This window comes from Eriocheir sinensis, chromosome 23 (genome assembly GCF_024679095.1).
Source record: "Eriocheir sinensis breed Jianghai 21 chromosome 23, ASM2467909v1, whole genome shotgun sequence".
Classification (NCBI taxonomy): domain Eukaryota; kingdom Metazoa; phylum Arthropoda; class Malacostraca; order Decapoda; family Varunidae; genus Eriocheir; species Eriocheir sinensis.
Genome location: NC_066531.1, coordinates 20174053 through 20187246, shown reverse-complemented (window position 1 = coordinate 20187246; position 13194 = coordinate 20174053). Strand labels below are relative to the sequence as shown.

Below are 13194 nucleotides of genomic sequence, written 5' to 3'. Positions count from 1 at the left end.
TACCCTGTAGGGTCCATCAAAAACAGGTTGCAACTTTTTATTTTATTTTATTTTTGGTGTATGTTTGAGGAACACTCTGTCGCCAACGCTGATAGTTTTGATTTTTGTAGCTTTGTAGTACTTTTCCATTTCTTCTCTACCTTCTTCAGTGTAAACCTGGCATCTATCATAAACTTTCTTTGCAATTGCAGCCATTTCCTTTTCATAGGAGTCAATATCGTAAACTTTCCTTGCAATTACAGCCATTTCTTCTTTATAGGAGTATTATCATAAACGTTCCTTGCAATTACAGCCATTTCTTCTTTATATGAGTATTATCATAAACGTTCCTTGCAATTACAGCCATTTCCTCTTTATAGGAGTAAATATCATAAACTCTCCTTGCAAGTGCAGCCATTTCCTCTTTATAGGAGTCAATATCATACCAGGGCTGCTGAGGTTTATATTTTTTTCTAACATAGTGTAGGGCATACGAGGATCTCTAAAAATCCTCTCTCTGTCTCTCTCGATAAAAAGGGGACTCCTTTATGGTGCGATGATACGCAGCATTATAGGCCAGGGTGACTGCAAGTAAGTAACATTATCTCCCAAACGGACACATTTCCTAGAACCATTGTCCTCAAAATGTTAACAACGGTATAATTTGCGAGCTTTATTATTCCATTTCCACTTGTATGGTAAGCCGTTATTTTCGCGTGTCGCATAGGTATCTTCTAATTTATCTTCTGCATCACGGAATTAACGAACTCTGAACCTTGATCTGTAACAACTGTCTGAGGAACACCGTGTACACAAACAACATCCATGTACAGTCGACGACAGAGAGTAGTGTCACGGTTTTCAGAATGTTTAGCGTGGTGGCGGTATCTGGCAACTATACCACGGTGGCGCATTCACTGGTGATGTTAGTGACGTGCATCAGTGTGTACCGTGTGTGTGTGACCGTGAAATTATAATATTGTATAATATTATATTATATTATAATATAATGTAGTTAGAAATATACCATATTACATGAAATCAATTTAGAAATGCGATAATGAATGTCTTCTACATGATGGTGATGTTATGCCGGACGTATTACTTGGGTTCCGTGTCGCCGTCACAAGACTCCGTGGGAGGGAGATATGTAAACACTTCGCACAACTTCTGTAGTTTAATATTCTTCCTTAGTAGTACACTTCACTCGACTCTTCACTGGCCACTAGCTTACTATGACTCGGACTTGACTCTCTCGCCCTCTTCTCCTATATATATCGAGAACAGTACAGTCTATAATGTTACAGTATATTTTAGATCATACAAGAACATGTAGCAAAAATATATGCGAGTTGGCAACACTTCCCACCTGGCGTCTGGCCGCGCCCCTGGCGCGGACGCTTGCTCCCCTCCCTGCTCCCCCTGCTCCTCCCGGAGCCTTCTAGAGGCCCATGGACGCCGGGGGAAGCTTCCAGCACAACACTATCCCCCCCTCTTAATTGTGATCGTCCCGATCACGCACTTAACTATATACAAACATAAGAGAATTAATCAAAAACATAATAATCGCCGTATCGCTGTGGACGCCTGCGTTGTCTCTGTCTTCTGTTCGCTGCCTCCTGCGCGTCTGTCTCCTGGTGCGCCTCGTCGTCGTCCGCTTCTTGGGGTGTCTCTGGAACATCTGCCGAAGCCGGGAGGTTATCTCCCTCGGCTGAAAGGTCCAGAAGGCTTATGTCGTCGTCGACCTCCTCTTGGTCCTGGACGTCCCTTACGTTTTCGTCGGCTGCTGGGTGTTTGTAGTTGTTCCAGGTGTAGTTTCCCGGACCGCGGTACCTCCATAGGCGGCTGACGTGGACAACTTTCGGCTTGGTCCTTTCCGTTCTCCGGACTCGGTAAGTCACGTCGGAGAGGCGTTCTAGCACAGTATAAGGGCCTTCCCAGGGGTTCTGTAACTTCGGAGACTGTCCTTTCTTCCTCGGCGGGTTGTAAAACCAGACTTGGTCTACTTCCTTGAAGTCAACGTGGCTTGCCCTCATATTGTAACCGCACTTCATGGCCTCCCCGGATAACTTCAAGGCACCACGGACTTGATGGTGCACCTCTTCCAGCCGTTCCTCTAGTTGACGGGCAAAACTGGAGGCGTCCCTTGGAAGGCTTTCCCCAGGAGGCCTTCCTGAAAGTAGGTCCACCGGCAATCGCAGCTCACGTCCAAACATCAGCTTTGCCGGTGAATACCCCGTAGTCTCGTGGACGGCAGACCTGTAGGCCATGAGGAGCGCAGGCAGCTTCTGATCCCATGAAGACTGATCATTGTTGCACTGCTTGGCCAACTCCTGGCCCAACGTCCAATTAAACCTCTCCACCATTCCATCTGACTGGGAGTGCAGAGGGGTGGTCCGGGTCTTCTTTGATACCCAGGAGCTTGCAACACTCAGCAAGGACTGTTGACTCAAAATTCCTTCCCTGATCGGAATGGAGCTCGTTAGGCACACCGAAGCGACAGAAGAACTCCTCCACCAATATCTTAGCGATGGTAGTGGCTTCCTGGTCAGGGATGGCGTAGGCTTCCGGCCACTTGGTGAAGTAATCCATTGTGACGCAGATGTACCTATTTCCGTTCGTCGTCAGAGGCAAGGTCCCTGCTATATCCACTGCCACCCGTTCATTGGGGCTCCAACCTGGTATAGTTGCAATGGGGCACGGTGACGCTTCTGGGGCCCTTCTTTGCGCACAGCACACCTTACACTCGTGACACCATTCTTCCACGTCCTTCCTCATGCCAACCCAGTAGAACCTTTGGCGCAGGCGACTCAGTGTCTTCTTTACCCCAAGGTGTCCGCTGGTGATGCTGTCGTACATTTCTTTCAAGACTCCTTCCCGGGACTTCATAGGTAGCACCGTGGACCAGTAGTGGTCAAGACCATCATGAGAGACCCAGCGTCGCTGCAACACCCCGTTGCCCATCCGAAGAGTGTTACACTGAGTCCATTAATTCTGGTGGTAGGGCTTTCTCGAGATTACTTCCACCCAGGTCGCGTTGACGATTGACTCAGCCAATCCATAATTGGTCTCAGATCTCGGTCCTCCTGCTGCAGTTTTCCAAGTCTTCCCATGGCACTTCCGCTGTCTGTTCCACTGTAGTGCGGCGGCACATATTCTGGACGCTTTCCCTCTGGAGGCAATGTTGACACTCAAGCCTCGATGATGTCGTGTTGGACCGACTGGTTAAGTGTACAGCGTCTGTTGGTTTCGTCATCACCAGCCATGAAGAAGACATGGACAAACTTGGGCTCTTCATATTCTAGGGGGAGTAGACTGCCCATGCGGTGGTAGCACTGGCCTTGGATCTTGTAGGTAGTAACGAACCCTTGCAGTGAGCTTCTTGGTGGCACCAAAGGAAGTCATCATTAAGGCAGCATTGTACTTCCAGATCTTTCTTCTGAAGTTTTGGCTTGTGGGCTGTTCTCTGTCAGCAGCTTCTGCAGGATCACTGGTGCCTGAAGGGCCTCAACTTGACTTTTCCTCCAGTGCAGCACATGCCTGGAGCTTCTTGGCCACTTCTTTAGCTCTGCATTGGGAGCAAACTGTGTCCATCTTGCCAATTCAGACCTTTGGGCTGCTGTTGTAGTCCTTCTTGATGGCATAGGAGAAGGCCCATTTGAACCAGGTGATGCCCTTTGTATTTGCTCTCTTTTGACGTTCAGCTTCCAGGCGTAACCTTTGCTGTTCCAAGGTTTCTTCTGCTCTCCTTTGACGATGTGCATCTGCATTCTCCAGCCTTGTGTCTGCACGTTGTTCATCTGTTGCCCTTGCTCTGGTTCTTTGGTGGTGCAACCTATCCGCTTCTTGGCGGTTTTGTCTCTGCTGGTCAGACAGTGATGCCCTTGCTTCAGAATTGTAGAGTCTGAGAGCCTCCAAACGATGAGCACGGTCTGCCTCAGTTTCTCCATCTCATCTGTCTTTGCTGCCATTGCGAGCCTGAGAAGTTAATTTGCCAATGGAGGGACGTTCTGGAGGCATTGTGGAGGTAAGGATGAATCTACATGCAAAAGGAAAAAAAAAATTAAGTACTTTTGACGATTTTACTAAAAAAAAATAATAATAGGTACTACTTTTGCCATTTTTTTTAATAAAATAGGTGAAAATATAAAAAAAATGAAATTAAACAAAATTTGATACTATTGTGTGACAAAATACTTAAAGTAGTAATTTAAACCAAAATAACAAAATAAAATGTGACCTTACCATTAGGTGTAGCTGGAGGTTTGATGAAGCTGAGGATTCGTAAATGACTGTGAAAAGGGATTTAAATATTCGATGTGAAAATGAAGGGTTATTATTATTATTGTTATTATTGTTATTATTATTATTATTATTATTATTATTATTATTATTATTATATTATATTATCTTTATTATCTCTCTCTCATATAGGAGAAGAAGAAGAAGAAAAAAACTATTAAAACAAGAACAAGAAAAAAACGACCTCTATCTGTGGAAAATGATTATAATTGGTTTCATGCACTTAATTAATATTCCTTCCTTTACTGTTTTCTATTATCATATTACGAGTCTTATCATTTTCTCCACTGCATGAATATTGCACACATGTTTATTGTATTAATTCAAAATCACACAGTATGCGCTAACCACTCTTGCAGGAAGGCTGTTACAGTGGCGGACGACTCAATTCGAGGAAGGAAGGAAGGAGGGAGGGAGGAGGGGCGGGAGAGCAATTTATTCTCTTTATTTTTGTTCAAAATCTCATAATAGAAGGGTGTCGATCCAGTGCAGATGTAGCTAACAGATGTGGAGTAGAGGACCTGCAGGAAACAGCTCAGAGAGGAAGAACTTCGTTGTTTGTATGTAAAGAGGCAGGGGAGGGGAGGAGTGCTGGGAGTTGTGGAGAAAGGTGAGATAGGGTGTGTGGTGCAGATGTAGCTTACAGATGTGGAGTAGAGGACCTGGAAACAGTTTCTTTTTCCTTTTTATATATGACCTAAAGCGCCGGTAGGCTTTTTTTATTAGGGGTCTAATGGTGGGCCTGAGCCCGTTATGGTGCAGATAATTGTTTATAGTGGCGCAATTATTATTGGCTCATGCTGTCCCCGGAGATCTTTCTTGACTTCACTTGCATAGCATCTTCTAGAGTCCGGGTTGGTGGATAGTCTTCAGGACAGCATGTGAGTAGTCTTAGGCCCTTCGGCGGTGACTGAAGAAGCCCAGGTGGTTGGCGGCGGATTCCAACCCTCATCATCATCAAACCTGCGAATGCGGGGCCGGCACTAGCCACTCCGCCACCACCTCAGAAACATGGAAACATGGAAATGCAGGCAACATAAAGCCTAGTGACTCATTACGAGGTTGCCGGCTTTGGTGATTTAATCTGCTCGACAGCCACTTGGGGCCTGGGGAGCAGATGAAAGCACCTCGACATTGAGGAGCAGATGAAAGCACCTCGATATTGAGGAGCAGATGAAAGCACCTCAATATTCAGTTTACTCCCGACGCAGCGAGGTGAAGGTCGATTCTATATTTGAAGGTGTTCATAGTATTCGCATTTACTACTTCTGAAGGAAGATTGTTCCAGTGACGGATGACTCGGTTTGAAAAGAAACCCCTTCCGATGGGAAAGACTCCGAAGGTTTGGACATGTGAAGGTAGCAGGGATGGATAAAGTGCTGGGAGTTGTGGAGAGATTGGCAAGACAGGGTATCTAGTGCAGCTAGATGTGGCTAACAGATGTGGAGTAGAGAACCTGGAAACAGTGCTCAGAAGGGAGACTCCGATAGTTCGGACATGTGAAAAGCAGGGGAGGATACAGTGCTGGGAGTTTTGGAGAGATTGAAAGTAAAAGGAAGGAGACCAGTTGGTAGACCTAGGAAAACGTGGGGAAGGTGTATACAGGAAGACTTGGCAGTGATGGGATTGGATGAGCATCAGTCAGAAGACAGAGCAGAATAGAGGAGACCCATAAAGCGTCCAACCGCTCAGGAAGAGTGAAAACGGACGTTAAACGAAATTATGATGATGATGATGATGATATCTCATAATAGAAGAAGAAAATAACAGAACTAAGAACATTACTTTCAGCAACTTCCTCTGCATTGCGCCACGTAGGGCTACAGCAGACGACTTCGAGGAAGGAAGTATGGAGGAGGGAGGGAGAGGAGGGGAAGAGTTTTTTTTTTCTTTTAATTGTTCTCTCGTTCCATCTCATCCCTTTCATCCTGCCATGCACCACATATATACACTACTCTGTTACACTACTTTGCTTTATGATCATTTCACTTTACTTTTAGATTAAATAAGTTAACTTCCTCTGCATTATAAATTAGGAACAGCAGACGCATTATACATTAGGAACAGCAGACGCATTTAAAATTAGGAACAGCAGACGCTTTTAAAATTAGGAACAGCAGACGCATTATAAATTAGGAACAGCAGACGCATTATACATTAGGAACAGCAGACGCATTTAAAATTAGGATGAGTAATCACTTAAATTAACTTGAGAAACAAACAAAGATTAACATGATTCTGAGGGAATTAAACACCCGTTTATTATATATATACATGTCTGTACATCATCAAGACCCCAAGACCCAGACCAGACATTTCTTAGTTGAAGAATGGGGATAGTGAAGATTGTGTCGAGTCAGTTGAAGGGGTGGAATTTTTTGTTTTTGCATTGCATTGACACAACCCAAAAGGTTCCTTTTATCCCAATCGGAGATGATAGCAAGGTCTGAGGTTAAGGATTCTGCAGCCTCAGTCTTATAAACTAAAACAGATTTTTACGACAATTTCAATAATATGATTAATACTGACAAATGTGCCCTATGCGTAAACTATCATATAACATCGTAGACGCCATGACGCCAGGTTGCCAGAGCGCGATAATTCACACCTCAGTCTCGGGTGCCGCGACGAAAGCCAAGGCTGTTACACAGAGACGGCCTTGGCACAGCACAACTATAACTCCTCCTCCTCATCTCTCTCCTTTCCCTTCTCTCCTCTTCCTCCTCACTCAGGCTTAGTGATGCGGAAGACGAAGACGAGACCCTCCTTGCCACATAAATAGTCTGGGACGATGCGCCGCTCCACCTGAAGGAATTATAACCATCATCATCATGAGCCCCGCCAGACATCAGCCTCTTATATTTACCAACTTCCGACTTCAAATATGTCTCCTGGGGCTCAATAACTAGATTCATTTATATCTGTCGTTAAAATAGTTAATTCCTGATGTTTCTTGGCAATAGTTAGGTGTCAAAAAACGGTAAATACGATGCTCTGAGTACGATAATCTGGCAACGGTGCTCCCTACCTTCTTCCACTTCCCGTCCGCCTCCAGCTGGTCCATGTAAGGCTCCAGCTTGTCCTTGTAGGAAGGCACGGTCTGCAGGAACTCATGGCGCATCACGATGATCACGAAGCCTCCTGGAGTGCCGGAGAGGAGGACCTCAGTTAATCATTGGTGCATACGCTACGGGCGCGTCGTCTAGCCCACCTTAGGAAGACCGCCTCAAGGTTTATTCCATGCAAATATGAAGTCTCTATGTAGGCTCTTTCCCATCCTAAACGGCGCCTAAGTTCGCCTGTTTGAAAGGCCTCTAGTAAAAGTTGCTGGGATTACCATGAACTGTTTAGCGATCCTATAGTAGGAGTAGGTAGAAGAAACCTACCGAACGGGTGTGACCTATTCTCGGTGAGGATATATGAGAAGCGAGGAGGATGCTTAAGCCCTCCAAAGACCCATCCCATGTCCTCACTAACCGTTTCCCTTTGTCTCATCAACACCAGAGAGCAGTTCAGCAGTCTCTCTAAAGACAGTTCCTCTCTTTCTACACCACACTACATTCACACAACACACACACCTTGAAACCTTGAACCTGCTCCTTATCAATTTCTGCAACATTCGTGGTCTTCGTTCTAATTTTCATACTGTGGAAACCATCTCTCCTCATCTAAACCTTATTTTCTCTTCCTCACCGAAACACAGGTTACTGAGGCTACTGACAGCAACTTCTACTCTGTTCCCTCCTACTATCTCTATCCTAAATTTTAATCCTAAGCTGGATGTTGCACCTACGTGTGCAACGACATCACTTGCTCTCGTGCCCACGACCTTGACTCTTCTGAATTTTCCACCATCTGGCTAAGACTTTATTGTCGTTCTATTACTAAATACATCTGTGCTGTTTATCTCTCACCTAACTCTACTAACTATGTAAAATTCTTTGACAGCACAGTTGCTGTCCATATACAGGGGCCTTGTCCGCCCTCGTATGGAGTATGCATCTCACGTGTGGGGGGGAGGGTGCTCCACTCACACAGCTTTTCTGGACAGCGTGAAGTCTAAGGCTCTTCGTCTCATCAGCTCTCCTCTTCCAACTGATAGTTTTCTACCTCTTAAATTCCGTCGCGATGTTGCCTCTCTTTTTATCTTCTATCGCTATTTTCACGCTGACTGCTCTTCTGAACTTGCTAACTGAATGCCTCCTTCCCTCCCGCGGCCCTGCTGCACACGACTTTCTACTCATGTTCATCCCTATACTGTCCAAACCCCTTGTGCAAGATTTAACCAGCATCTTCACTCTTTCATCCCTCACGCTGGTAAACTCTGGAACAATCTTCCTTCATCTGTATTTCCTCCTACTTACGACTTGAACTCTTTCAAGAGGAGGGTATCAGGACACCTCTCCTCCCGAAATTGACCTCTCTTTCGGCCACCTCTTTTGATTTTCTTTTTCTCAGGAGCAGCGAGCAGCGGGTTTTTTTTATATATTATTTCTTTTTTTTGTGCCATTGAGCTGTCTCCTTTTTTGTAAAAACACTTTCACACTCACACTCACTCACGCACGCACGCACGCACGCACGCAGGCACGCAGGCTCACTTACTCACTCACCGTTCTTTGCGACGCGCACAACGTCGTCGAGGCCACTGTGTGAGATGTGACCTTCGCCCATACCGCCCGAGGTGACCACCAGGTCGTATGTGTCTGAGAGAGAGAGAGAGAGAGAGAGAGAGAGAGAGAGAGAGAGAGAGAGAGAGAGATGTAAAAGAAAAATACGTATATTAATCTTTACATATGAAACAACAACAATAACAATAATTCCACTCACACAACTCTCCTGGACAGAGTGGAGTCTAAGGCTCTTCGTCTCATCAGTTATCCTCCTCTTACTGACAACCTTCTACCTCTTAATTAAATTCCGCCGCTATGTTGCCTCTTTTTCTATCTTTTATCGATATCTTCATGATGACTGCTCTTCTGAACTTGCTAACTGCATGCCTCCCTCCCTCCCGCGGCCCCGCTGCACACGACTTTCTACTCATGCTCATCCCTATACTATCCAAAACCCTTATGCAAGAGGTAAACTCTGGAACAACCTTCCTTCGTCCGTATTTCCTCCTGTCTATGACTTGACATATTTCAAGAAGAGTGTATCAAGACACCTCTCCTCTCGAAATTGACCTCTCTTTTGGCTACTCTTTACTTTTATCTTTTATGGGAGCGGCGAGTAGATGGCTTTTTTTTGTACTATTCTTGTTGCCCTTGAACCGTGTCCTTTGATGTAAAAAAAAAAAAAAACTACTAATACCTTTGGGCACGGTGGAGTGTCCGCTGCCGATAAACTCCAGGAAGTCGTTGGTATAGATGCCAGTCTCCCGCTGCTTCATCATGCCCTCCGACGGGTCCACAGCGTCTATGTGCCTGTGGGAGCAGCTGTAGTAGTTGTAGTAGTAGTAGTAGTAGAAGTTATAGCAGTTAGTAGTAGTTGTTGGGAATCAGTAAATTTACCCTACCCAACAGTTAGGTCACTCGCAAAGTGAATAACACACCCGTCAGACAATCCCAAACAAACAAGTGCTTACCAGCTATTAGGTAGTGAATTTATCCAACAAGCACCTCCAGACAGCCGAACAAATAATAATCCTACCGGATCCGTGTAGTAAAATCTATCTGTCTCAAATAACTGTTGGGGGCACTTAGCTGAGAAGCGGGTTTCAAAAGATATTGTTGTATCTGAAGTCTCGTTGCCGGGTGTAGTATCCCTCAGTCAGGTAATAGAAGTCACACTGCGTCCGAGTTAATGGGTGGGCTGCAGTGCCTTGGTTTTTACTTTGTGAAGGCCGGTGGTGGAGTGAGAGAAAATCAACCACGTGGGTCTGAAGCGATATTTTTAATTTCTCTCGCCAGATGGCGTGGCTTTCCTCTCTGTTTCCATAGGTTAAATTATCCTTGCTCTTTAATTTTAATTCAGCAAGAACAATTAGTTATTATTTCATGAAAGGAAACACTTCACTATTGTTATTCCTTTCATGGTAAATGTGGTTAGTCTTCAGGCAGTGAATAAGTTAATTCTGTCTCGGTTTGGGAGCCGATGACCGAAGTATTCAAGTACCATCCAAGGCTTATTTGAGCTCAGACGATACTCATAGTTGGCTTGAACTCTCGGCCCGAGACTAGTTCCATAAGGGAAATAGTTAATTTGTCTAGTCCCCCGGTTAACTGGCCTAATTCCTAACATAGTATAGTCTATCGATTTTAACTTGAGCCCTTGGGCGCGACACAAGGATTCCCCACGAGGCCGCGCTGGTGCCACATCACTCCATTACTCTCCTCAGAGAGGGTGGCTACCTCTCTCTCTCTCTCTCTCTCTCTCTCTCTCTCTCTCTCTCTCTCTGCATGGCTGCGCAGGGCGCAAGAGTGAGATCTACTTCATATGTCTATTGTGGCGTAACGTTGAATGGTGCGGCCTGGCGCCTGTTGCCAAGGTCCGTCAGGCGGCAAAGTTGCATGAGCCACGTTGCCAAGTGATATGGAAGGTTTACTGAGTCGTTGTCTTTCCCTCTAATCCCAGGTCGAGTGCCCCAGTCTGCGGGATCTGCGAGAGCAGTACCTCTCCCGGTGTCGTGATGTACATGTGAATTTTTCCCTTTCCCTAATGCTGGGTGAAAAGGCGTTCACCCCTGGACATGACGTCATGGGGTATCTGCAGGAGATGGGCATCCTCCATCTCTTGTAGGGTCTCTTTATAGAAACTTCTTTGTATTTCACTAATGCATTTTTAATAAACATTTTATTATATTTTAAACTAGTGCTATATCTGAATGGACCATTTCAAAACTATCTTCCTAATAATATTTATCACCCTTAGATTATTTTAATTATTTGCCTTCCATTTTATTACCCCGGTGCCATATGACCAAGATGTTGCGGCGCCATTAAAGAAACTCTAAATCAATCAATCAATCAATCCCTCTAATCCCAAGCCATTCATAACACCACGCAGTCGTATTATGAATGTATGTAAATTCCATAAATAGATAACGTACAGACTAACAGTGAGACAAAACGTCATGCGCAGGTCATCGCTAGATCTGTAAACAATGGGGGTTTCCCCGGGCCAAATCACAGGGCTCACTTTTAAGTTAGATTTGATGGACTATAGTAATGCCGCTCCTGCCCGCTCCCAGTTCCCACCCAGCGGCCCTGCCTCAACACAAGCAGCTGTAATTTCCAACACATCATCTTCATCTCTTGGCGTTAGACTCGTGTTGAGGCTGAGGCACTGGCAGGCAGGAGGGAGTGGACTGGAGGATATTTAAGTATGGTGACCGGACATCCCCCTGTCTGCGGCCCTGCGGCACCCACCTGAAGCCTTCCCGGTGGAGTTCGCGGCCCACGCAGCCCGTCCCAGCGGCCACGTCCAGCACCCTGGCCTTAGCTCGCCGCTCCGGGGGTACCCAACGCAGCGCCTCCTCCAGCGTGATGGCGGGGCCACGGTACCCGCCTTTCCAGATCATCTAAGGGGACGGGGAAGCGGGTGATTACAGGTGGGTACCCCAGGGGCCGCATCACTTCACTCCCGGACCTCAACGAGTAGTCGCCGGTTTAACGCAAAATCATTCCAGCGATACCCCATGATTCTGCGTAGGCACTTGGTACCGAAGGCATATCTCTCTCTCTCTCTCTCTCTCTCTCTCTCTCTCTCTCACCATCTCCTCGTAGTTCTCGGACCACTCGTTGTAGCCGACCACCATCTCCTCCGGCGTGACCCCCGGCCTGTGGACTTTCGCGATCACCCTCATTGCCACGTCGCCCCGACTGCCGCCCTCAGACACTATCCTGCAGCAGGGAAGAGACAGAAGAATCACAGGCAGGGCATGAATACAGTACAGTACAATTCCTTTATACATCCTTTATATATTTACGAAGGTAGGTACAGTTTTCTAGCCCCGCGCCGCACTCCTCGCTGATTTGCCGGCTGGCTCTCAAGCTCCACCCACCTCCATGGCAAGTGTGGCCCGCCTCTCTCTCTCTCTCTCTCTCTCTCTCTCTCTCTCTCTCTCTCTCTCTGGAATGGAAAAGACTAAGCAATCACATAGTTAGTGCAGCGACGGTAGCTTGGTTTGAGTAGACTGGATAGCTACATGGACGAGGATGACAGGTGATAGTGAGGTGTGGTGCAGTAAGGCTCCGGCTTATTGCACGGCCAGCTGAAGTTCACCTCTCTCTCTCTCTCTCTCTCTCTCTCTCTCTCTCTCTCTCTCTCTCTCTCTCTCTCTCTCTCTCTCTCTGTCTCTCTCTCTCTCTCTGTGTGTGTGTGTGTGTGTGTGTATGAGAGAGAGAGAGAGAGAGAGAGAGAGAGAGAGAGAGAGAGAGAGAGAGAGAGAGAGAGAGAGAGACTCGTGATCAGGGTGTTATGAATGAACTACACACACACACACACACACACACACACACACACACACACACACAGGCTTCACGGTCTGACGTTAAGCCTGGAGCAGTTTGAGCCCGCTCAGGGCGGATTATTTCCGTTGACTAGGAGTGGTTACTATCCCCCCTTGAGCAAAGGGGATGGGGTGTGTGGTGTGTGAGGTCCTGGCAGTACCCATAGATCGACGATAAAGAGCACTTGCTCATGTCGGGAGGGTACCTGCTGCTGGCGATTACGAGACCAACGCGTGATCAGGTCGTGGTGAATTACACACACACACACACTCACACACACACACACACACACTTTACACGTGTCAATTCCTGGCCGGCAATACACCCGCGACGATCTAGCGGCTAGACCGGCCGGGAGCATCAAGACGTAAACTGCAAGTAAATGCAAGGGCATGAATTCACCCCAGACACCCCAAAAGGCTACTACCATATTTTAAAACCACAATGAGTTTGGTCCATCAGCCTA

At 46.4% G+C, this 13194-nt stretch overlaps 1 protein-coding gene across 8 annotated transcripts in view; it reads right to left on the bottom strand.

The window, feature by feature from the left end:
• LOC127002541 (demethylmenaquinone methyltransferase-like) overlaps nt 1-13194 on the bottom strand; it is a 119887-nt gene that overhangs the window by 78391 nt on the left and 28302 nt on the right. The window contains exons 2-6 of one of the 8 annotated variants that reach the window (XM_050868614.1): nt 11646-11797; nt 9589-9701; nt 8892-8984; nt 7310-7422; nt 6818-7086 (exon numbers count right to left, since the gene is read on the bottom strand). The exons of 3 other annotated variants lie outside the window; for them this stretch is intronic. In XM_050868614.1, the coding sequence (XP_050724571.1) occupies nt 7006-7086; nt 7310-7422; nt 8892-8984; nt 9589-9701; nt 11646-11797 (552 nt within the window). In that variant the 3' untranslated portion in view covers nt 6818-7005. Of the gene's footprint in view, nt 1-6812; nt 7087-7309; nt 7423-8891; nt 8985-9588; nt 9702-11645; nt 11798-13194 lie in introns of those variants that run through there. 4 more of the 8 variants (XM_050868610.1, XM_050868618.1, XM_050868617.1 and 1 more) reach the window with 4 other exon arrangements.